Source organism: Bicyclus anynana, chromosome 8 (assembly GCF_947172395.1).
Source record: "Bicyclus anynana chromosome 8, ilBicAnyn1.1, whole genome shotgun sequence".
In the NCBI taxonomy this organism is placed as follows: domain Eukaryota; kingdom Metazoa; phylum Arthropoda; class Insecta; order Lepidoptera; family Nymphalidae; genus Bicyclus; species Bicyclus anynana.
The window spans coordinates 8,155,545-8,179,139 of record NC_069090.1 but is presented as its reverse complement, the minus strand read 5'-3'; the positions used below and the strand labels follow the sequence as shown (position 1 = coordinate 8,179,139).

At 35.7% G+C, this 23,595-nt stretch overlaps 1 protein-coding gene across 1 annotated transcript; it reads right to left on the bottom strand.

Moving 5' to 3' along the window:
- Positions 1-192: 192 nt before the first annotated feature.
- On the bottom strand, positions 193-15,946 carry LOC112055353 (SH2B adapter protein 2). Its single transcript, XM_024095429.2, has 5 exons — positions 15,094-15,946; positions 13,742-13,973; positions 12,267-12,460; positions 10,656-10,844; positions 193-5,229 (listed from the first exon to the last, which is right to left on the bottom strand). Exons 1-5 carry the CDS (start codon positions 15,823-15,825, stop codon positions 5,077-5,079), a joined length of 1,500 nt encoding a protein of 499 aa, XP_023951197.1. The 5' UTR covers positions 15,826-15,946; the 3' UTR covers positions 193-5,076.
- Positions 15,947-23,595: the final 7,649 nt, after the last annotated feature.

Sequence of the window (23,595 nt, the reverse complement as noted above, 5' to 3'; positions counted from 1 at the left end):
TATAAATACTTGAGAAAACCGTTGTTTTGAAGACTTTTTTCCCTACAGAGTAGGGAGTTAGAGAGGGGTGTCATCACTTACCAGCAGGTGACATTGTAGTCAAGGGCTAACTTGTAAGATAATTAAAAAAAATGGATACTACGTGGCTGAAACCGCGGGGCGTCGGCTAGTAATAAATGAAACCAGAACATGTGCAAAATATATAATGTAGTCTATATTTTAAACATACCAGATATTACATGCATGCATCTTAGATACGGAATGTTACATTCATTTACCCAGCGTAATGCGTATACGACGAAAATAACATAGTACATTGAACATAGGCGTAAATAGGGGGGGGGGAGGGCCGTGCCCACTCTAGAATGGACTTGTGCCCACCCTAGAATTCTGAACTGGAATTCTGGAATTCTATTATGATACTGATAATAGGCTTGATGTCAGGGGCCAGGCCCCCCCTAGAAAATAATCAGTACATTGAACATAGGCGTAAATAGGAGGGCCATGCCCACTCTAGAATGGACTTCTGCCTACCCTAGGATCCTGTGCTGGAATGCAGGAATTCTATAATGATACTAATAATAGGCTTGATGTCGGGGGCCAGCCCCCCCTAGGAAATAATCCTAGATACGCCAATGGCATTGAGTGTCTGTATGTAGGTGGGGATTTAATTTAATGTTGCTTTTTTTACAAGATACAATTAAAGCGAAACATTTACGATAATATTTTTAACAAGAAAAAATCAAAACTATAACATGACAGGATTATTTAGATTATACATAACTTTTAAATGAAATAGACCGTCTTTTATTTGTTGGTAGTTTTCTGTATTTTATTATTATTTATCATCAACCAATTATACAGGGTGCTCGGGAGTATTTCCCATAACTCTAGGGTTATATTCTCTAGGGAAAACTAATTATAAATGTCTAAGGAACGTGTATTTTAAAATGATTAATTTAGTTGTAAAAAAAATTCTTTAAATTGTGTACCTTATTAGCCAATCTAATTCATTGATTAATATCATGAAGTAGCTTACTAGTGAAGTGTGAAGCAATTGCAATATCTCGTCGATATCGACAGTCTTACCACTACGATTATATATTTTAAAATGCAAGGATAGAGGTGTGTTACATGGATAGTCGGAATTATTTGAATTACTTATTATGAGAACTTAAAAAGTTTTTTTTTAGTTAAAAAAAAATAGTTATTCAGTTCGGCTTCTATAAGTGGACCTTGAAGTTACGGAAACTACTCCCGAGCACCCTGTATACAGTCAGGTGCAGAGTCATGCCTCTTGTCAGTGGCGTGCATGTTTTTAACTAGGGTAGGCATTATACACACAAAATGGAAAATCGTAATGAGCCACTAGTACAGGCAGTGATTTTTTACATCTATGGAGTGCACGCCACTGTTCCTTGTAGAATGATTTATATCCCCCACTACTGAGTTCCCCAACACTGATTGGTAGACTAAATAATATCTATTATAGTCTAGGACATAGACTCTAGGTTATCGATAAGTTAGTCATTCTAAGTTCTAACAATTAAAGACTTACGAGGGAACAGGATAACCGTACATACAGACTGCTAAAATAATGCTTATTACCCTTCCATTGGGTGTACCTACGTATATAAAAAATGTAATACTTATTTTATTATATATAGATACTCAATTCCAACAACATTTACATGTTAATTCTATATTTTTTTACATTTAAAACGATTCGCCAACGTATATGTCAATATTTAAATAGTGCAAGATACCGATTCACAATAGTTTTCTCTTATCGTGTTTGTTTAAAGAAATTTACAATATTATGTGTACCTGTACCTACAGACTTCCTTAAAGTGGGTATGTAAGGGTTTTGTTTAATTTTTGTCTACATTTTCGATCTAATATTACACTAATATTAGTCTTTAAGTCAGTTCAGAGTTATCATTCCAATATTTACTATATATTTTATAACTCCAGTGCAGTATTTACATCAAATAATAATAAATACAAATAGCTACTAAATGTTTTAAACAGACATTAAATAAATAAATTATTATCCCTAATAATTTTACTCTATACAATTCACTAATTATAACATTAAATTCAACATACTGTATGAATTAATTGGAATTGCATTGGCTATGCGATGCAAATAAATAAAAATCATCAATAAATAACAAAAATAACGGTTAGAAATATGAAATTAATTAATAATTAATAATATAAAGAAGTCATTGAAACATAATTTTGTTTTTTTATCTAAATAAATTAAGATGTTTTTTTTTATTCAGTAAAACAATAAAATTTAAGTAAACAATTCTCACAATATGAGCTGTCTCAAGGACTATACTTCCTTCCTAGCCTTCAGAACCTCACACATGATTCGAATCCAAAATGCTAATTATTAACTACTGTGTTTATTACCTACTTAATGTTATTTTTGTTTATTAATATTAAGTAATAAAGCTAAAACCGGGTTTGTGATAAAAATATGTCCCATAGTGCTTAGTTGCAGCGTTAAGTTGCATATAGTCATAAGTTTCAAGGCTCTATGTCTAGGCGACATTAAGGATGTTGAGTAAGTATAACTAAAATAATAAACACATTATAGGCTAGTTGCCTTTTTTTAATGGTCATAGTTCATTATCGTTTTACTAGATTGTTTTTTTTTATATTTTTCGAGACGCGATTACATTAAAATTTTAGTTTTTAAATATATTTTTGACAATACGAGCCAATACGTCTGTCGGCCATGATCTTAGACCATTAATAACATGATGTTCTATATTTCAACTGTTTCATGACGTCACTTTTTCATGTCCCATTAAACGGAGTATTTGTAAAAAACATTAGTTATCAGTTAGTTTGACGTTTAGTACATAAAGTAACATTGTGACGTCACAAAATGAATGACAGCGTTTTTGACGTTTGGAAAAAATACATGATATTCAAATTGAGTTTTTTTTATGAAATCCTTAACTTTTATTAGTTAATATTGATATATTTTAGGCCCTATATTCCATGTACTATGCGAAATTAATATTGTTTATATTTGATTCAACTACCCTAAACGACCCGCTGTTTATTGGTTGATGACGTCACACATCAAGTGTGACACCTGTTCACCTCTGTGACGTATGTGTGTGTATGTGTGTGTGGCAACTAGAACGTCTCAACAGAAAATTCGAAAAAACAATTTAAAATTACGTTGTATATTTTTGTGATCTATAACAAAAAGCGATTTGTGAAAATTAGTCAAATTAGTCAATATCCCTATTCTGTTCGCCTTTATCGCAGACTTTACTAGAAATGGACCTAGGTATATGTATATGAGTACCTAAATTATTTTTATATTGTACAACCTTTTCTATTCATTGAATATATTATACTCAGAGGCACAATCACCCGCCCACTTTAAAATACTCGCGTCATATTAAAGAGGGCGGATAATTGTGCCTCTGAGTATATTTTACCTACTTGAACTGTAAAAGTTGAATACAAGCAAGGATTGGTTCATTATGAGCATGACGAAGTAACACTTAGCAGTAACACAAAGGTAATTGAGTATACCTATCTATTAATATTTGTCACTTTGCTCCTAAACTACCATAAGTATTTAAAACGGCTGGACTGATTTCAATAAAACTTTACTTGTTTAATTGAAGTTAAAAATAAATAATGTAAAACAACAAACAAACAAGTAATGAAACAATGACACTCCATACAGGAAATGGTGTGGGTTCTTCAATTTGAACACATTGGATTGGCTGGCCAACTTTTGAAATGCACATGGATGTAACCGCCACTTCGCACAGATTTTCTTTAGACGACCAGTTGGTATAAGTAATATAACATTACTAGTAGACGCCGCGCGGTTTCACCCGCGTGGTTCCCGTTCCCGTAGAAATACAGGGATAAAATATAGCCTATAGCCTTCCTCGATAAATGGGTTATCTAAAACTGAAAGAATTTTTGAAATCGGACCAGTAGTTCCTGAGATTAGCGCTTTCAATCAAACAAACAAACAAACAAACTGTTCAGCTTTATAATATTAGTATAGATTATTATATTATAACTATTCATTAATAATAATAAGTTATATAAGTTACGGCTGATACGACTGTAGCTACGCCCTTGCTCAACTTTAGTTATTTCTGATTCAATGACATACTCATAAAGTCACTTAGCTTGCCCGTTGAGTGTCTGAGCTTTCTTATAGGTCCCAAAGTAATCTAACTAACTTATTTTAACTACGTTATTGAGCACCTATAACGGGAAATCTCATTAGTGCGTTTCGTTTCGTCGACGCAACTGATTAATGCATTGTGCGCCACGCCTGCGCAGTGGCGTAGCTTGCTTTGGAGGGGCCCTGTATAAAAATTTGTTGGGACCCAGAAGAGCCAGATTTTTAATGTTTTCTGCGGGAAGCAGATTAAATGAGATTGTGGATTAAATTACACTAATTTTAGGTTTCGCAATTCAAGAGGACGGCACACGCACCCAGTGAGTCAACAATGAATCAAAAGTTCAAAACAAGTGAAACACTGTCCCTTTTTCATTGAAACAACGCAACGCTTCAATGTGGCATGTCATTTAAAATATATAGAAAATGATGCAGCGTCGACGATGTGACGTAGCGACGCAACGCGCTAATGGGACTCGGTCTAAATTGTTTATGCGCCGCGCTCTATAGTCGATGGTCGCATGTAGCACAGCACGTATTGTTTGTCCATCGCATATGAGTCCCAACGTTAGCTAACCAAGTTATTCTATGAATGTAACATTATTGAGCACCTATAGATAAGTTGTTTATGCCCCGCGCTCTATAGTCGATGGTCGCATGTAGCACAGCACGTATTGTTTGTCCACCGCATATGAATCCCAACGTTAGCTAACCAAGTTATTCTATGAATGTAACGTTCTTGAGCACCTATAGGTAAGAAACACCGTCCCTTCTCCGTTGAAACGACGTAACGCTTTAATGTGGCACGTCATTAAAAATATATAGAAAATGACGCAGCGTCGACGATGTGACGTCGCAACAACGCAACACGCTAATGGGACATCGTTCTAAATTGTTTATGCGCCGCGCTCTATAGTCGATGGTCGCAAGTTGCACAGCACGTATTGGTTGTCCACCGCTCGTATATCGTGGTGGGCCCCGCTCGCCATCAGCAGCGCTTCTAGCTCCGCGCGCCTCATTCGGACGTCGCTCCCGTGGGATACCCCCAACTGAAAATAAAACATACGGAACATATAAAAACATATTTGTCACAATAATACATTACTATAGTTTTTTTAAACATTAATAATTAATTCAAATGCGGTAAAGGTTCAGAGTTGGCATAGAGGCAGATTTAATAATCTATACTTAATATTATAAAGAGGTAAAGTTTGTAAGTTTGTAAGTTTGTAACAATTTTTTGAAATGGGGTAATCTTCGGAACTACTGGTCCGATTTTAAAAATTCTTTCACCAGTAGAATGCTATATTATCGGTGAGTGCTATAGGCTATATTTTATATTTCTATCATATATAACTACAGAGTTATCGCGAGTTTTCTCTTACAGGTCGGACCGAAAAACTTACTTATTCGCATGCGCTGCCTCAACCATTGCGTATAACTGAAATAAATGTATGGAGGCTTTTTGAACCTTTAAAAGTTCTACAAAAAAGTCCGCGACACCATATATCTATCTTTTATATTTTAGCAGATATAGTACCTTTAGTACTTTAATAAATTATTTAAATTTTAAATTAAGGTTTACGTCATTATTTACACAACTAAACTTAAATCCTTATCAAAATAAATTATTTAATAATCACAAGAATATTATGGAGATAAGATTTGCCCTTTACAGTATGTTAATTACTTAAATAGTTTCGGAGATAATACAAAATTTCTAAAAGACGCAGAAATTCCGCTAGATGACGCACCGCGCTTTGATTTACGTAGTTCCCGTTCCCGTGTGAATATGGGGATCAAACATAGCCTATGACACTCGCAAATAACGTAGCTTTCTATTGGTAAAACAATTTTCCAAATCGGTCCAGTAGATCCAGAGATTACCCCCGACAACCACACAAACTTTACCTCTTTATAGTATTAGCATAGAAGTCGCTTGGGAAATTATAGTCTTTTGGTCATTGCACCACGCACAAAAGGCTGGACCAATTTTGCTGAGGGTAGGGATAGGATAGGGGTAGGATAGAGGTAGGGTAGGGGTAATTTAGGGAAAGTGTAGGGTAGGGTAGGGTAGTGTAAGTAAGTAGGGGCAAGGTAGGCGAAGGATATGGAACGTATAGGGAGGAGTAGGATAGGGGTAGGGTACGGTTAGGGTAGGGGTAAGGTAGGGGTAGGGTAGGATAGGGTATGGATAGGTTACGGGTAGGGTTAGGGTAGGGGTAAGGTGGGGGGATGGTAGGGTTAGCGTTAGCGGTAGGGTAGGAGTAAGGTAGGGTAGAGAAGTTTACATCAATTTTTACGCGGACGAAGACGCGGGCGTCCGCTAGTATTAAATATACCTACATACATTAGTCATTACAAAGTTCTTCTTATATTGATTAGTTTTTTCAAAACTAGTGAAAATTGACTTGATCTGTAGTAGTGGAATCCATTGCATTGAATTGAAAAATTGGCGTTTGACTAAAAAAGGTGACAAATAATGGGGGAGTTAAATTGGTCAGCTATGAAAGGGCGCCATATTTAATTAAGAATGACGTAAATAAAATAAAGTCAGTTAGCCATCTTTGTTCGCCTCAGTTTCGACGCGCTAGTGACATATTATCCAATAGTATTAAATTTTTGTAAGTTATTCATTGTTACCTAAACTAATTCGTTTATGGATTTGAACTAAACAAACATTTAGTCAAATAAAAGCTTGTAAAAAACCACTTGACGATAGTAAAAATCAGTGCTGTAGTTTGTCATGTTGTGGCAATAACAAATAAACAAATTACAATATGTGCGAAACATTTTTTCTTTTTTCATCAAGGTTGTTAACAGCGAAAATAAAATAAGTAGAGACTTGAGTTGCGCATATTTGTAATATTGGTAAAAAGCAGTATAATAAAAAGCAAAGTATACAGTAAACTCACCTGTGAAGATGAATACATATTACAAACGGCAAACACAGGCATGAAACTAAAAACAGACAGCAAAATAAAAAAAAAAAACAAAGCCATTCAGCAAAATAAATTTTAATAATAAAAAATATGTACAACCACAATATTATATGATTAAAGCTCCAAAAATGAGTACTTTTGTGTACATTAACAAAAAAAAATATTTACGTTAATTGTTTAAAAATATATTAACTTCTACATGTTAGAGTACTAAAACAATCAACAGTCCGATTTGAAGTGAATCATTGTAATATATTTATATAATTTTCACGTGGCACCTCAATACATAAACACAATATACTCGTGCAGTGTGACGTCATCTCTCATAAACACCGTAGACAAAAAGTAAATAGACGTTTCATTTGCGTACTGTTAGTAAGTTATGCGACTATTTACTTTTCTGTCTATTTGTCTATGCTCCACAAGCAGAGTAAATGTGGCAATAGTCCAGAAATTTTAGGTCTTTTATACACCAATCTGGGGAAAAATTCTATTCGCTTTCTCAGCACTTTATTCCGAAAACAGTTAATTTTACAGAAAAATTGCAAAGCCATTTTTTGTAGATAATTTTATGAGAAACAATTTTTATAATGACCTCTATTGACCTCCAAACAAGTAGATCGCGAAATATTTGCGACAAAACAGATTTTCGTGACCCTTTGACTTTTGTAACTTTTTGAGCCGGCACGACATCGATGTCGATTTTTCACATCTTTATAATAACAGGTGTATACAAAAATTTAGCTCACTAGGATTTTTTCCCCAGATTAATCCTAAAACGACTGGACTATAGGTGTGGCAAAAATAATTTACTTATATCATAACACTATCCTATATGAACAAAACAATACATCTAGCTCTAACTGGCAATATTAAATGTCTTACTGGAGTAAAATAAAACATCGCTTTTAAATCGCTTATCTAAAACGTCATAGAAATTAAAAATACACCTTGTCTTAAAATCTACTTGTAAGTCTAATGCCTAATTTATATTGTAAAACAAAATTTATAAATAAAATGCATATTTAGGAATTGTGAGGGAAAGCTTTCACTCATTTCACTCCGGACTAATAATAATTATTGTAAATTATTATATTATACCAAAATATTACAAATAAATCGACATTTAAAACTACTATACAAGTAAAATATCAAACAGTACAGTCAAATGTAGCAAGTAGATTATTTTGATCATACATTTCTTTTGTATGAGTGCCTTTGTCTTTGCAATATTAAAGTCCTATAAATAATATTGCCATGTTTTGTATCAAATTATGGTGATTTTATTGAACGTAAACCTAGTAATATATAGAATAAGTGAATGTATAAAATATAAAATGCAGCCTCAATGGAAGTAATGGGGTTGCCAACCTTCCAAGTGGAGTTATAATAAATGGTTCCTAAATAGCAGCTTTTTGTATGGGAAAAATTAGGAAATAATTTATAATAATTATAATGACGTTTTGCTCCTGTTTCAGTATTTGTTGTGGTCATAAAAGAAAGATATTTTCAAAACACTTTAATAAGACATCCCATTTGAAATGCTAGCCACGAAATATCTATTCAACACACAACATTAGAAATAATAATATATCGTCCAAACTAGAATTACTTAAGCAATAACTAGCTATAAATAAAATAATTTTATTATTGCCACTAATAAGCAACATAGACTATATCCAAAAGCTTAGAAAACAATAATGAACTACAGTTTATTAGCAACAAACTAAACAAAAAGAAAAAAAGTAATGTCAACAACACAAAATAAAGAGTGACAAACATTAAATGCATGCGAGAGAAAAGGTCAGTTAAATTGTAGTACAGGAAATCTAGAAGAAATTTTATATGATTTATACAAGAATTACATGACTCGAGATTTTTTAACCATCAGTAGGGAGCAACGAAAGAAGCTCAACTTTGTTGTAGATGAGACAACTCAATTGATAGATGAGAATGTCCTCTACATTTTTTGTCAAATAAACTTTAATATAAAACTCATAGTTTAGGAGAAAAATGCAATCCAAAAAACTTTTTGAATTTCTGAGCCACTCCAAATGTACTCAAGTTAAACTTGTTGGGTTGCTCCCTACCGATGGTTAAAAAATCTCGAGTCATGTAATTCTTGTAGTCATATATCCAAGATTTCCTGTACTTTTGGCTTCTATATTGTTTTATATACTAACTGTATATTGCAATGCAATGCAATGAAGACTGTAAGCAAATGTGGCTTTAATATAGATATTTGGTCTTATTCTTTTTTTTTGGTTGACAAGATTACCCCAAGGAAAGAAACAATAATACATTTTTTTGTTGTTGTATGGATTGTATGTATTGCAGCATGCAGTACACTTTTCTGTTAGTACAAGTATAGTAACAATTTTCTCTCACACACAACAACATTAAAGCTCGTTTTAATTTTGTTTCATTCTAGCCTAGTTTATGATAAGACAAACACCAAGATGGATTCATGTCGAATGATTGGCATAAACTGTAAATTCAAACAATAATTAGAAACATTTCAATATCAATGTAAAAGTATTTCACCACTTTGAATGAAAGACAAAAACCAAGTTCAATCCTTGGCTTTAAGTTATTTACATAATATTGTCTTTTAAATATTTATAATTTTCTAGTTACAGAGCCATGGTATGGAAAACTTCAATTACAATACTTGTTGTAGTAGAAGAAAACTACCATTCATCATTATTGAATGGATTAGGTAGTGATTGTGATTTGTGACAGTTCACTGTATTCATAAAATTGTAATAATTTTATGGAATAAAGAAACTTGAAAGTTTTGGTGGGATATAAAGCCTCTAACATAAGAATGTGTTAGTTTAATATAATTAACACTAAATATATACAAAATGAGGAATTAATATAGGAAAAATGTATGCTGCATAATTTCTGTTTCAATTCATCATATTAGTGGTGTAGATCTACATGAAATTTTTGTACTAAAATAATATTTAAAAGAAAGAATATAGAAGCTTTTATAGGCTACCTTATTTTGAAATATTTTAAAATATACAAATGCTTAATATTAAGAGGATCGCAGCATCAAACAAGGATTTAGTGTAGTGCATTGTGATGTCAAGCAAATTATTTCGACTGACAAAAACACTAGTCTATTTATTTCTCTGTCTACTGTAACATAGTAATAAGACAGTTTATATTAACTACTAAGTAAGGAAGTGATTTTTAAAGGGTTAAAACATTACCACTAAAGCCTGTAGCAGTGTGGTGTTTCTAAGTTAAAAATTATCTCTTTTGTAGGCCTAGAATGCGCCAGCAACACATCTCGTGTAGAGAAAAAGATATATTCTCGACCAATAGCGGCGGCATCATTAGAGGCATGTCTCGTTATATTGTTCCATATATAGTCCGTTTAACCATGTTTAGTCCATTAACCATATTTACAGTGTAAGCCTGCTAGTCAGTTTAAAGTTTGCTGCGGGTACTCTGGGCGTGTGACATGAGGGGAGGCGGAGGGGGTCGGTGGCGGGTCACGTGACGGCGGGCGGGCGGCTCACTTGCGGGCGCGCGGCGTCCTGGCAGACCACGTACTCGGTGAGCGTGACGTCAGCGGCGCCGCCCGACTCCAGCGGGATGGGGTGCGCGCGGAAGTGCTCCAGCATGTCGTGCACGTTGGGGAACCACAGGTGCTGCACGCGGCACTGGCCCGTCTCGCTCAGCGTCATACGCAGGTGCTTCGCGCGACCCTGCCGATGTACTTACGTTAATGACTAGCGGACGCTCGCTACTTTGACCATGTGCTAAAAGTTTACCCACTTTTCTATATGTCTGTTCTTTTTGTGTGTAAAGTCGAATTTACATTTGTCTGACGTGACGTGACTTTACGGAGAATAGGTACCATATTGTGTATGGTAATTTTTACACTATGTTTACACATATATGTCACAACATATAAGTGCTATATAAGGCTTCAAATGCGTCGCATACAAAATGTATGTTACCGATTCTGTTCTGATGCATCACAACACGACACGTCAGACAAATATAAATCCGGCTTTACACATTAAAACATTTATTGAGACAAGGGACATACCAATATTGACCAGATCATGAACTCCTGAGTCACGGTATGGAATGTTGAGCTTTTTTTTCTTTTAAGAATTCTCAGTAAAAACTCAGCTGTAAAAGCCGTGGTTCTAACGACTGCTTTATTGGTCCAGTGGTTAGCTCATGTGGGCTATATGAAATACTAAGATTTTCTTTCTTCTAAAAACTTAGGTGAATTCTCCGGCCGAGTTGGAAAGCTGGTGGTGTTAAATCCTTGTGACTCAGGGAGCACATTAATCCAGCGGTCCTGTTCACTATCATTAACATCTTATAATAGTTGTTAATGAATTCCGCATTATAACCCTAAGCTCGCCAACCTGCATCCATTACAGGATGGCAGCCTTTAAGGTGGGAGGCCTTGTAGTGGGCCATTAAATTTGATAAAGTTGATCAACTCTTCAACTCACTGCTGAGCTCAAATCTCCTTTCAGAATAAGAGGAGTTAGGCCAATAGTCCAACACATTGGCCCTATGTCGATTGGCAAACTTCACACACGCAGAGAATTAAGAAAATTATCAGGTATGCAGGTTTCAGGAGGCAGAGGTCATATCCACTGGGCTATCACGGCTCTTAATTCTTATTAGCCTCAATAGCTCTACGGTTAGAGCGGTCGGACTCATCACCAAGGGGTACCGTACCCACAGATATAAGAGGTAACTAGATTTATAAAGTGCCAATTCTTTGTATTGAACCCAGCGTACCCAGGGGCGTGGCCTAAATGACTGTTTAATATTTAATGAAAAATTTAATATGTTACCCTTACGTTAGAGTTGAATATTATTTATTCCTTTTGTCACAGGACAAAGCAAGACTGCTAGTTCATGCGCGGACACGCTTGCGCTGTTCCGCACACCCGGGTGTACGCGGGCCAAGCCCTTGCTACTTCTATTGCTAAAAGTGTTAGCTTTTAGCGTTGTCTGTTCTGTGGTCGTACCCACTCCTGGCACAGTCTTTCCCGACTAGTTGGAGGGGAATGGGAATATTGGTCATATTATAAATGTGGCAAATATTCTTAAAAAAAAAAAATAATAAAGGTAAAATATGTGCAAAGCCAACTCACCTGAAAATTAAAGGTGAGCACATACTCCCCGCGCCTGGTCTCGCTCTGGCGCACCAGGTAGCAGCCGTGCGCCGCCGCGCCGCCCGCCAGCACGCAGCCCGCCGCCGCCGCGCGCGCCAGCGTGCCGTGGAACCACGGCCACTCCGCCAGCGACAGCCGCGGCGGCGACTCGCACGCCTCCTCCGCTATTGAGCCTGGTGCACATTTTTTTATTAATTTTTTTTACAAGTCCCTTGACTACAATCTTACCTGTTGGTAAATGATGATCTATCTATACTAATATTATAAAGAGGTAAAGTTTGTAAGTTTGTAACATTTTTTAAATGGGGTAATCTTCGGAACTACTGGTCCAATTTCAAAAATTCTTTCACCAGTAGAATGCTACATTATCGGGGAGTGCTATAGGCTATTTTATATTGGTATCATATATATTAGTATCATATATTTTAGCCGAGTTATCACAGTTTTTGTCATATAGGTCGGACCGAAAATCCTCTTAAACAGATTTATTCGCATGCGCTGCCTTAACTATTGCGTAAAATTTAAATTAATGTATGGAGACCTTATGTATCTTTAAAATTTCTACAAAAAAAGTCCGCGACACCATATATCTATCTTCTATATATTAGCAGATATAGTACCTTTAGTAGTAAAGTTGACATCGAATTTTACGCGGACGTAGTCGCGGGCGTCCGCTAGTACAAACTGGTCGAATTCTATACATTTATCCGCAATTTGAGCTTTTATTTATACCATTTGTAACACCAAACTTTAGCGTGGCATAACGGACGCCAGCGCCATCTAGAATCTATACTTACAATACAAATTCTGTACATTGAAACTCACCTGAAACTCACCTGATTGCTCAGTATCATGTTGTTTGGAAGTCCCTACAAAAGGCCTATGATGGTAAGTGATGATTCAATCTAAGATGGAAGCAGGTAACTTGTTAGGAGTAGGATGAAATCCACACTCCTTTCAGTTTCTACACAACATTGTAGGAACGCATTGACCTTCCCTCCATTAAATACCATAATGTAACATAATTATGTCTATTACCCCCGTAAATTTAATATAAAATAAACAAAAATCACCCATAATCCAAAATTTACATTCAACTATCAATTTAGGAGTTCCCCCATATAAACACATCCTAATCCTAAATAAAACCATATAAAATACATTCTTTGAATGCCCCTCTTGCTACTGAAACAAATACCTTTCCCTCAAACTATGATAATGACGGACAAATCCCACAGGAATCATGAATTTTCCAGGATGAAATGTAAATGATATGTGGCTATGTTTTCATCCAGAGTGAAATCTATTTCCATTCAAAATTTTAGCTGAATCGGTCCAGTAGCAGCGGTAAAGAGTAACAAACATCCATACAAACTTTCGTGTTTATAATATTAGTAGGATTATGTTGAATAATTACAATTAATTAGCTTAGATGATTGTTATACTTTTATTACCTAATTCTGCATCATCTGGTGTATCAGTAGTTAAGTCTGCATTGCTACTACTGGTTGGCAGGTCTCTCCGAGGCGGCAGGTCGGGTGGTGCTGGTTCAGACAGGCCCGCCAGTGTGTCTGGAGGTGGTTGAGTGGTGGGAGGTGACCGCATACAATACTTTATTGTGGCCAACCATGATTTCATATCGTCAACATCAGCGGCTTCTATTACATATTCCATGTTGTTGTCTGCCTGGAATTACAAACAATATTCTGTTATCTACTACTACTAGTAGTAGTATTAGGTGGCGTGCACTTCACAGATGCATAAATGCAATGCATACCATAGAGGATTACATACTTGCATTGGAGGAGTAATATTTGTATGTGTAGTGCCTACTCTAGTTAAAAACCTTATGCACGCCACTGCATATTATAAATTTTATTAGGTTGTAGGGATCATCAAACTGAACCAATTTTGAAAATTATTATACCAATAGAAAACCACATTATTTGTGTCATATTTTATGCTCCTATTATAAAATATCATAATATCATAAAGCTAGAATTGTGTTTGTTGAATAATTTTAAATAACTTATTCTTAAATTAATGAAAATAAATTTGATTAATAAGCTTAGAACAATTAGATATAGTTAATATACCTTCAATAATATTGTATAAAGAAAATACATAAGTAATTAAATTTAAACATGTAATTTTGACACAGACTATCAAACCCAATGCTTATACTATCCGCAGAATATTGATTACTTGATCAGTGTTTTGCTGTTCCATCAGAAGAATTGATTCTTTCAAATATTGTTTTTGTTACAGATTTGATATATTTCAGGTAGAAATACCAACAAAACTTAACTTCTCTTTTAGTAAACTAGAAGTTGTTGCCATTTTTTATGTCATGCAACTACTCAAACCAGCATTTTTAGGGAGCTCATTACATAACGCAAACTATTACAGCTATTAAACATTAGATCGTGATCCTATACTAATGACATAGGGGTAACATCTAGCGAGGCAGGTCCAAAGGTAATTGGTCTGAGACATCGAGTAGGGCTTTAGTATAGATGCAGATATTATTTATAGGTTACTAAGGCCAACACCTTTCCTATTGGAAAGATTTTGTAGGTACACTAATTATAACAGTTTAAGGTGATTTTAACATTTAGCTTACTTCAATTCCTGTTTTATTTAAACTATAGACTATAGATATAAGACTTTATACTGCAATGGTAATGTTCTTTTTCACACCATCCTACACAGTACACTTTAACTGGGCAGTCAAATTAATTCCCAACACTTTTTAATGTATATGTAATCTCTTATGTATGAGTATATAATATACATATTATCTTACCTTCAGCACAAATGTATTTTCATGGTCGGGCATTTCTAGGGCAGTAGTTTCTCGGGCTTCTGATATAAGGAAACAAAACACCCCACTTCGAGGTTTTTGAGCTTTTGGTGGAGAATAAAACTCTAACATATAACCACCTACAGTTTTTACTAGGGCTAGTCTACATCTCTCCCACTTCTGGGGACCACTCGGCTGTTCAAGACTCTCCGGCGTTAAGTAATTCACGAGACCTTCCTTCCGACATTCGACCACAATCTTAGCCAACTTCGTCTTGTGTTTGTTTTGGTTTGAAATATCTGCATCCTCCGAATGTTGTTTATGAAACAAACCCTTACCGCGACGTAGACCTTTGAACGATAACCTTCTGAAGAACGGTTTGTGTTGAGTTTTTGGCGAATCAGTGTCTTCGGAATAATCGCTTTCATCGTGTCCAGTGTGCGTGCCATTCGGTAATTTGTGTTGAGCCTTCAGTTTACCGAACTCGAAGTCGAAATGCTCAGAAAAATGTTCAACAAATTTCTTGAGAAGTTCCTTCTGAGAAACCGGCCGGGCTGTCGTCTCACTGGCGTTGGCCTGTATGTATTGTATGCACGCCTTGGCGAAGTCCTGAGCGGCGGTTTTAGCTTGACGCTCGCAGAACTCGACCCATCCGTCGGCCTCGCCGTCGGACGGGCCGGCCATGGCGAGCAGCTTCTTTATGAGCTCCACTTGTATCGAGTATTGAATACACATAAAATATAAAAACCACTGCCCTGATTATACTGATTAGATTTTATCTTATCTATGTATTTTTATTTCTATTTCGCAATCAAAATAAATTTTGGTGATGCTCTCAATTTCATGCGAAAACAACTTTTGTTGCCATAAGGTAAAAATAATTCCGTAATGTATTATTTTAAACAAATTTGTATAAAAGTATAAATTATCGATTTAATTAAATGTTTTATTGCTTTTTGTACATAATTTATATTTATATATAAAGGCATTTTTATTTATAACTAATTATTGATTTTACACATAAATTAATTATTCTCATTTATTTTAAGTGGTCACACCAAAACAATGTCTCTCCATAGAATAAAAATCTGAAGCTGTAGAGGGAGAATAACTTAGACTTAGGAGAATAGGGACTCTGTCTACGGCTGAAGCGAAAATTATTGATGCCACGATGCCACCATGATGCCACAAAAATGGTACAATCTATTGGTGATATTGCTGACACTTGACAGCCGCATGTTATAAACTTATATTTATATATGTCGCGACGGCCGCGTTCATCTTCCGAGACCCGGATAGGAACCAAAATATTTCGGCCTTAGGCCAAAGGGGATGAAATCTTCTATATCAATACATATAATAAATCTGTAGAGAGATCAATTCTATACTGTAACTGTAATGTAGGGGTAGGGTTGAGTCCTTACTCATCCCCTGTATGGTAGGGTAGCTGTAGAGTGGGAGTAGGGTATGGTAGTTGTAGGGCTTCACGCGGACGAAGTTATAAGAAATTTCATATCTCGTGTCTCAAACGGTAAAGGAAAAAAATGGGGAAACCTGCAAGTCATGTGTGAAGTCTGCCAACCAGCATTAAGCTAACGTGGTGGATTATTAGCCTGACTCCTCCAATGATAATTTTATACCTACTATAGACCGGTTACTTCCATACAAAATCAGCGCAAAAAGTGATCCGAATAATAGGCTACAAAACTGATAGCACACTTGCACAATTTTGTCTTTAATTCCATTATTTTTTTATGTATAGGTACATAGTTTATACACTTCCTGAACACACTACACCATATTGTAGACGATATTTAGCTATTATTTGTTTAATTAACGTTCGTTGTTGACCAAAACTATCTTTGAGATGTGGAAATTTCCTCTTTTGAGCGCCTCATTGTTCAATGTTCATGACTAGTAACACATCTAATAATATTTAATATCATTGGACCCCTCTCATTCTAAAAGGTCTGGAGAGACTCGTGCTCTATGAGTCAAATATCTATGGGTTGTTAAAAATGATGATGACGAATGTAAAGTTGTATGTAGAATTTTCGCAGACAATGTCGCGGGCATCCAGTAGTCGAATAATAGGAAGAAGAAAAACTAAGAGGTTATGTCTGATTGTAGTTTATTGAGCTTACTATAAAAAATAACATATTATCTTTGGATTAAACTAAGCGAACGCTATGCTTTCATCGTAGTCGGGGGCTAATAAAAATAGTTCCGTTGAACCAGAAATATTGAGGAGCACTCAAATACGTCATCACTATCGGGACGCCGCGGAGGATCGTAAACTTTCAGGGCTGCTCAATGTTAGAATATAAAATAAAATTGACTAAATACAACTATAGGTAAAACATTTTTTTTTAATTTTGTTAGGAGCGGGTAAGACAACACTTGAGAGGGTTTTGAACCCATGTGCTCCCGGTGCTAAGTGCGGGCCAGTTATCTACCGTAAAGGTATTGAGGTTTCCCTCCTAAAAGAAGAGCTTTTATTACAAACTAATAATAAATTTGACGGCCTCCGTGGTATGCGCGGTGAATTTACAAGACGGAGGTCCTGGGTACGATCCCCGGCTGGGCCGATTGAGGTTTAGTCAGGTAGAAACCGAAAGGGGTGTGGATTTTCATTCTACTCCTAACAAGTTAGCCCGCTTCTATCTTGGATTGCATCATCAATTACCATCAGGTGAGATTGTAGTCAAGGGCTAACATATAAAGAATATAAAAAATAAAAAATAAAACAAGGCACGTAATTGACGTTACTCAAATCAAGATTATGTACCTACCTAGTACCTATCGTTATAAATTCAGTGTTGAGCCACCATATTAATACACATAACAACTATATGATCTCGAGTTGCTTGAACATCAAATTCTACATTTTTTACATTTTGACTTATAAATAACAAAAATTTTACACACAAAACTAAAAAAATGTATATTTAGCAACCACGTTGTTGGTTGAGTTGTCTTGCGACATAGGCCTCCCCCGTTTTTTTTTTCCACTCATGTAGATATGTCTCGAGCTAACCTCCTCCATCCTTTTGGTTAATTACTCACCCATTTTTGATTTGACGTCCTTGACGTCTTTTTCCGTTTCAAAAATACCATTCCATTACATCCTATTGTCCATTTTCCTCTATCTGTCCTTAATATATGACCTCCAATTTAATTTTTCTTATTTTTTGTTTGTCGCACAAAAAACGTTCTACTATCATTCGTTCATCGAATTTTAATCCCCGTATTATTTTCATAGCGGTTGCTATAATATATGAAAAATCGATTCATAAGGAGTAAACTCCAATAAAACATAGTACGACGAATTGAGAACCTTCTCCTCTTTTTGAAGTCGGTTTAAAAATAGGCCTTAATCAAGTTGGATAGAAGCAGGTGTTACTTTGCGGAAGTTCATCATAATTATATAATGATTTATTTATTTTGCTATCATCCGCCATGCGACAATTTTATTTAATTTAATTAATTTAATTTAATTAATTTTAATACTTTTTAATTGTACTTGTACTGCAGCTAAAAATATTGTAATCTTCGTTCGTGAAGAGATGGTGGTTGTAACACAAAATCTTTTATAGATTTTAGCACAACTGCCGTTTCAACCTATTCTGTATAAAAATGTTTTTTGCTCAATAAATCATTTATTCATTTATTTATTCATGCGACAACGTCACCCAGGTCCGACAAAATACTCTCTATGTACGTTTCACCCCGAAACCGGAGCATCCTCAGGAGATGTTGACTCTACAACGTGCAATGGGGATGATGACTAGGTTTGAATATATCTATTGATTTTTATGATACATTCGGGTAAATAAGGTCAATGTTAACTAATTTATACATAAAAAGCAAAGATTGTCTGGATATTTGCAAAATAAATGAGATTATAAAATTTCAAAATCTATTAAGAATCTTTTATCGTAATTAGATGAAAATTCATACAGTTTTAGCTTTCTTACATTAAATGTGACATTTTTTAATGTATAAACTATAAACATAAACGCACAAATAACAAAGATATTAGTAGTTTTGTTTGAACGCACATACAAATCTAACGATCATTACATTACTTACGACGTCATTAGTTCGTGTCATTTTGTATGGGGCGTTTTTCAGGGATCCGCGGCAGCGCCGCAAATCTGACCCTTTAAATCCCTGTAGCTCCGAAAGTAATGATCGCAGATACCCTGTTCTTTTTACAAAATTGCTTTACTATTAGCATACTCATAATTTATATACAATTTTAAAAACAGTCATCATCCCTATTGCAAAGTCGTTGCAACCAAAACCGAAACCGGAGCATCCTCAGGAGATGTTGACTCTACAACGTGCAATTGTAGAGTCGTTGCAACCGAAACCGAAACCGGAGCATCCTCAGGAGATGTTGACTCTACAAAGTGCAATTGCAAAGTCGCTGCAACCAAAACCGGAGCATCCTCAGGAGATGTTGACTCTACAACGTGCAATTGTTGTACGTGTACGTAAGTGTTGTAAAAAACGTTTCAAAAAACGAGTCAACGTCAACAACACGCACAACCCTGTGCGCGTTCGTGTGTCAAATTTCCAATAATCTTATTTTGGCGCGCATCAGACACATCGATGACGGAAATATGGGAGACATGTTGCGAACGACGCGCGGCCGTTCACCTGAACCGCGACGATGGGTTTATGGAGGCTCTGTATCACTCTATATTCTGCACTGATAAAAATAATACGCACCTTGACCAATTTATAATGTGAACGCTTTTGAATGGCGAACATTATCATTATGTTGCCTGTTGACAATTTGCGTTTTGTGTTGCCATTTGTTAGTCCCCAACGCAAAATGAAGGGTGTTTGGTAATTGCTTTTATCTATGGTATGGTTAATTGTAATAGATTTGAAGTGTTTGTAATCTATACTAATATTAAAAACTAGCTGACGTCGCGCGGTTTCACCCGCGTAGTTCCCGTTCCCGTAGGAATACTGCGATAATATATAGCCTATAGCCTTCTTCGATAAATGGGCCATCTAATACTAAAATCATTTTCAAATCGGATCAGTAGTTCCTGAGATTAGCGCATTCAATCAAAGAGACAAACAAACTCTTCCGCTTTATAACATTAGTATAGATGCGAAAGTTAATCTGTCTTTTACCTTTTCGCGGCTAAAAGGTTGAACCGATTAAGTTGATTTTTGGTATGACGGTAAATGGGACCTTGAAGCAAAAAATAGGGTAGTTTTTGGCCCTAAAATAAAAATAGGCCTAAAAGTTTGTATGGAAAGTCCTTCATTTTTAGTTACAATTTTAAAAATTTGTTTATAAATCGTAAAAAAACTACGAAATATAATGTGATTCAAGAATTCGTAAAATTAAACCCCTAAAGTAGTGTTATAAGGGTTGAAAGTTTACATTGATTTTCAAGCGGATGAAGTCGCGGGTGACCGCTAGTTTGTAAATAATTGGGAAATACTAATTTTTGAAGAATTTGTAAAACATTTTTATCCTCTTAGGCTTAGGTCGTGAGCCTTTCAGCGATCGCCAACGATTGCCAACGTCATCGACGCCTACCTACTGCTTTCCTAATATCATTTAGGAAATTATAAATAATCTGCGGGAAGTTTTTATACTCGTAATATACTACAAACTAGAAGTACCTCGTGGTTTCATCCGCGCAATTCCCCAACACATACTGGGATAAAATAAAATGTGTAATTAGATGAGAAGAGAGTCTGTCTGTCTGTTAAGTAGCTACTATTCGTGAAATAGTACCTACTTAACAAATAAACCATTAAACTAAGCTAAGATTTTAGTACAGTCTATAAATCAGCCTGTAACTGTACCTACCTGCCTGGAATCTTGAAGGAGAAAATAGGCTGTTTTTTGTATCTATGTATCAGAAAATTTCGGTGGTTCGTGCGGGATTTGTGAAAAACAGAATTTTCATGCGAATGAAGTCTGAAGTTATTCGCTAGTATGAAATAGAATTATCGAAAAACTTAGTGGCAATTTTAAGTAACGTTGAAAGAACTTCAGTGTTCTAAAATTGATTCAGACTTTTAGGCGTGAAAGCTTACTTCTGACGAAATTAATCTATACGCAATTTCGAACGAGAAATCGGTATTTCTCAATTTTTTTCTGTAGGTATTTAGCTCACCTGGTTATTTTTAAAGTTAGGTTTATAAGAAATGTCGCTATCAGGATACGCTTTAAATCAGTACAAAAAGAGCCCGATCTCGAGCCGGTTTACGACTCTTCAGAGTTCCTATAAACAAAGCTACTGTTTTGTTTGGAGTGAAAGTATAGAAGAATAGGGTGACCAAATAATAAAATTAACACAAAAATGTGTTTTCAATATAAAAAACGCTTTTGATGGATTTTAGGTTTTTAGATTTTTTAATAGGTATGGGTAAGGCTTTGCATCGGGCTCCGGAATTAAAGACAAAATTGTACATGTGTGCGCTCATTATTCGGATCACTTTTTGTGGTGATTTCGTAGGGACGTAATCGATCTATAGTATAAAATTGTCATTGTTTGTTAGTGAATTTGAGTGCGACACAAGACGAATTTTGAAGACTCAGACCAAGAAGGTAATTGGTCTGAGTCTTCAAGAATGGTCACAACACTAGTGAACGTTTCTCTCGCATCCGGCGCGCGCGAGTGGCCGCTGACAGACAAATGCGCGGCAGGAAGATGGCGTCGTTAGCGCTGTCATCGCCCGCGCCGCCAATGTAAATATAGGTACCCGAGATTTTTCTATACGGAAATGCACTTATACTTATAGCGTTCTTATAAAATCTAATGTTAGTCAAATTTTTATCCCTGTGTCGTAACTATAACTGGGGTTTGCCGTTTGTGGCAATTTCATTAGAATAGGCTCTACAAAAATCGTCACGAATTTTTTAATGTTACCTAGATTACTTTTAAGCTGACGACCTCGCATGCGGGTCCCGTCGACTCGTAGGTCCGTGGCGTTTTGCTAATCTCGCCATTACGCTGTTGAGTTTAAGTTTGTCACAATTGTTACAACCTAAGTAAAATCAATTGTGACAAACCAGGGGACGACGTTAGCGTTTGAAAAAATAGTTCTTGTGAGAAGTTGAATGTTCAATCTGTTCGTTCTTCGTTCACTCATTTTTATTTTAATTTCCGAAATGAACTCAAAGTCTGCCGTACTTACGGATACACTAACTCATTAGCAAGCGGATCCTGAAGATGGACATGTTTGATTCCCAAAATCGAGCAGAGGTTTAAAGTTTCAGCGAGCGCCAACTTGTGGTTACGGCATTAAAATTGAAGGTAGATACATTTTTAAAAGCCTAGACTTAGGTACCTAAATAAAACCCACGGGATGAAAAAAAAAGCGTTAGTTTTAGCGATTTCCATGTTCTATGCTCTTTCGTTCCAAAAAAAGATTTGAGAAAGTCTTTTAAGACTTTCTTAAATCTTTTTTTGGAACGAAAGCTTAGGTACTTTAGGTAGGTATATAATACTTAGGTTATTGACCATTAATTAAATTTCAATTGAGATTATAAAGATTAGATATAACCTTTAAACTTCAATTGACGAATAAAATAATAAGAAGGAAACAAAAAAATAACTGTAGGTCAGTATGAATAAGTTACCTACCTTTGCCTCTTTTTCAGAAATATAGAACTAAACAAATAGATAGTCCGTTTAGTGATATAGACTGATTGAAATCTATTAACATAATGTCAGTACTAATTCCATCAGTTATTCTTGAGCTTTGGATTTTTATTACTTCTTCAGTTTTTCGTTTTTCTTTTAACGGTTGTGGGTTGATCTCGCCGCGTACAAGCTACGCTCCGCCTAATCTATTTTCGGCTCTTTCCCGCCAGCCTCATTTGGTACACGAGTAAAAGAGATGAGAAGCCACGCCCATTGCGTAGCTCTACAGCCAACGGAATTTGAATACAATGTTTCTAAAGACCTTTGTACTGAATTTTTGGATCACTATTCTTACTTGACAGTAATTAATTAATTATTTACATACATCTCGTTGTGTCGATCTGTTTAGTTTGCTAATTTTTATTGTCAGGTTGTAAATTCAGATAAAAAATAGTAAATCGGTATATCCTTCAGATCACCCCGGCAACATCCTGCGAATTTTTAATAAGTATAGATAAATCTTTGTCACTTTAATAGTACAATATGATACAAGTGCGGTAAGTTGAAAATTACAGCCGAGACGATATTGCAGCTCGAGCCAAAGGCGAGAGCTATACCTACCTATATACCTAATATATAGTACCTAAGGAAGCAGAGACTGAAATTATCAAAGCGCATGTACCTATGTCATACGACCTTTTTTATAACACACTAGCTGACGTCGCGCGGTTTCACCCGCGTGGTTCCCGTTCCCGTAGCAATATGGGGATAATATATAGCCTATAGCCTTCCTCGATAACTGGGCATCTAACACTGAAATAATCTCTCAAATCGGACCAGTAGTTCCTGAGATTAGCGCGTTCAATCAATCAATCAA

Excerpts from the sequence above, each read along its gene's own strand:
- LOC112055353 (XM_024095429.2), bottom strand. The coding sequence starts at position 15,825 with ATGTGTATTCAATACTCGATACAAGTGGAGCTCATAAAGAAGCTGCTC. Across the intron at positions 13,974-15,093 it reads AAAATACATTTGTGCTGAAG|GCAGACAACAACATGGAATA; the intron begins GTAAGATAATAT and ends TTGTAATTCCAG. Across the intron at positions 10,845-12,266 it reads TGCTCACCTTTAATTTTCAG|GGTCGCGCGAAGCACCTGCG; the intron begins GTGAGTTGGCTT and ends GTACATCGGCAG.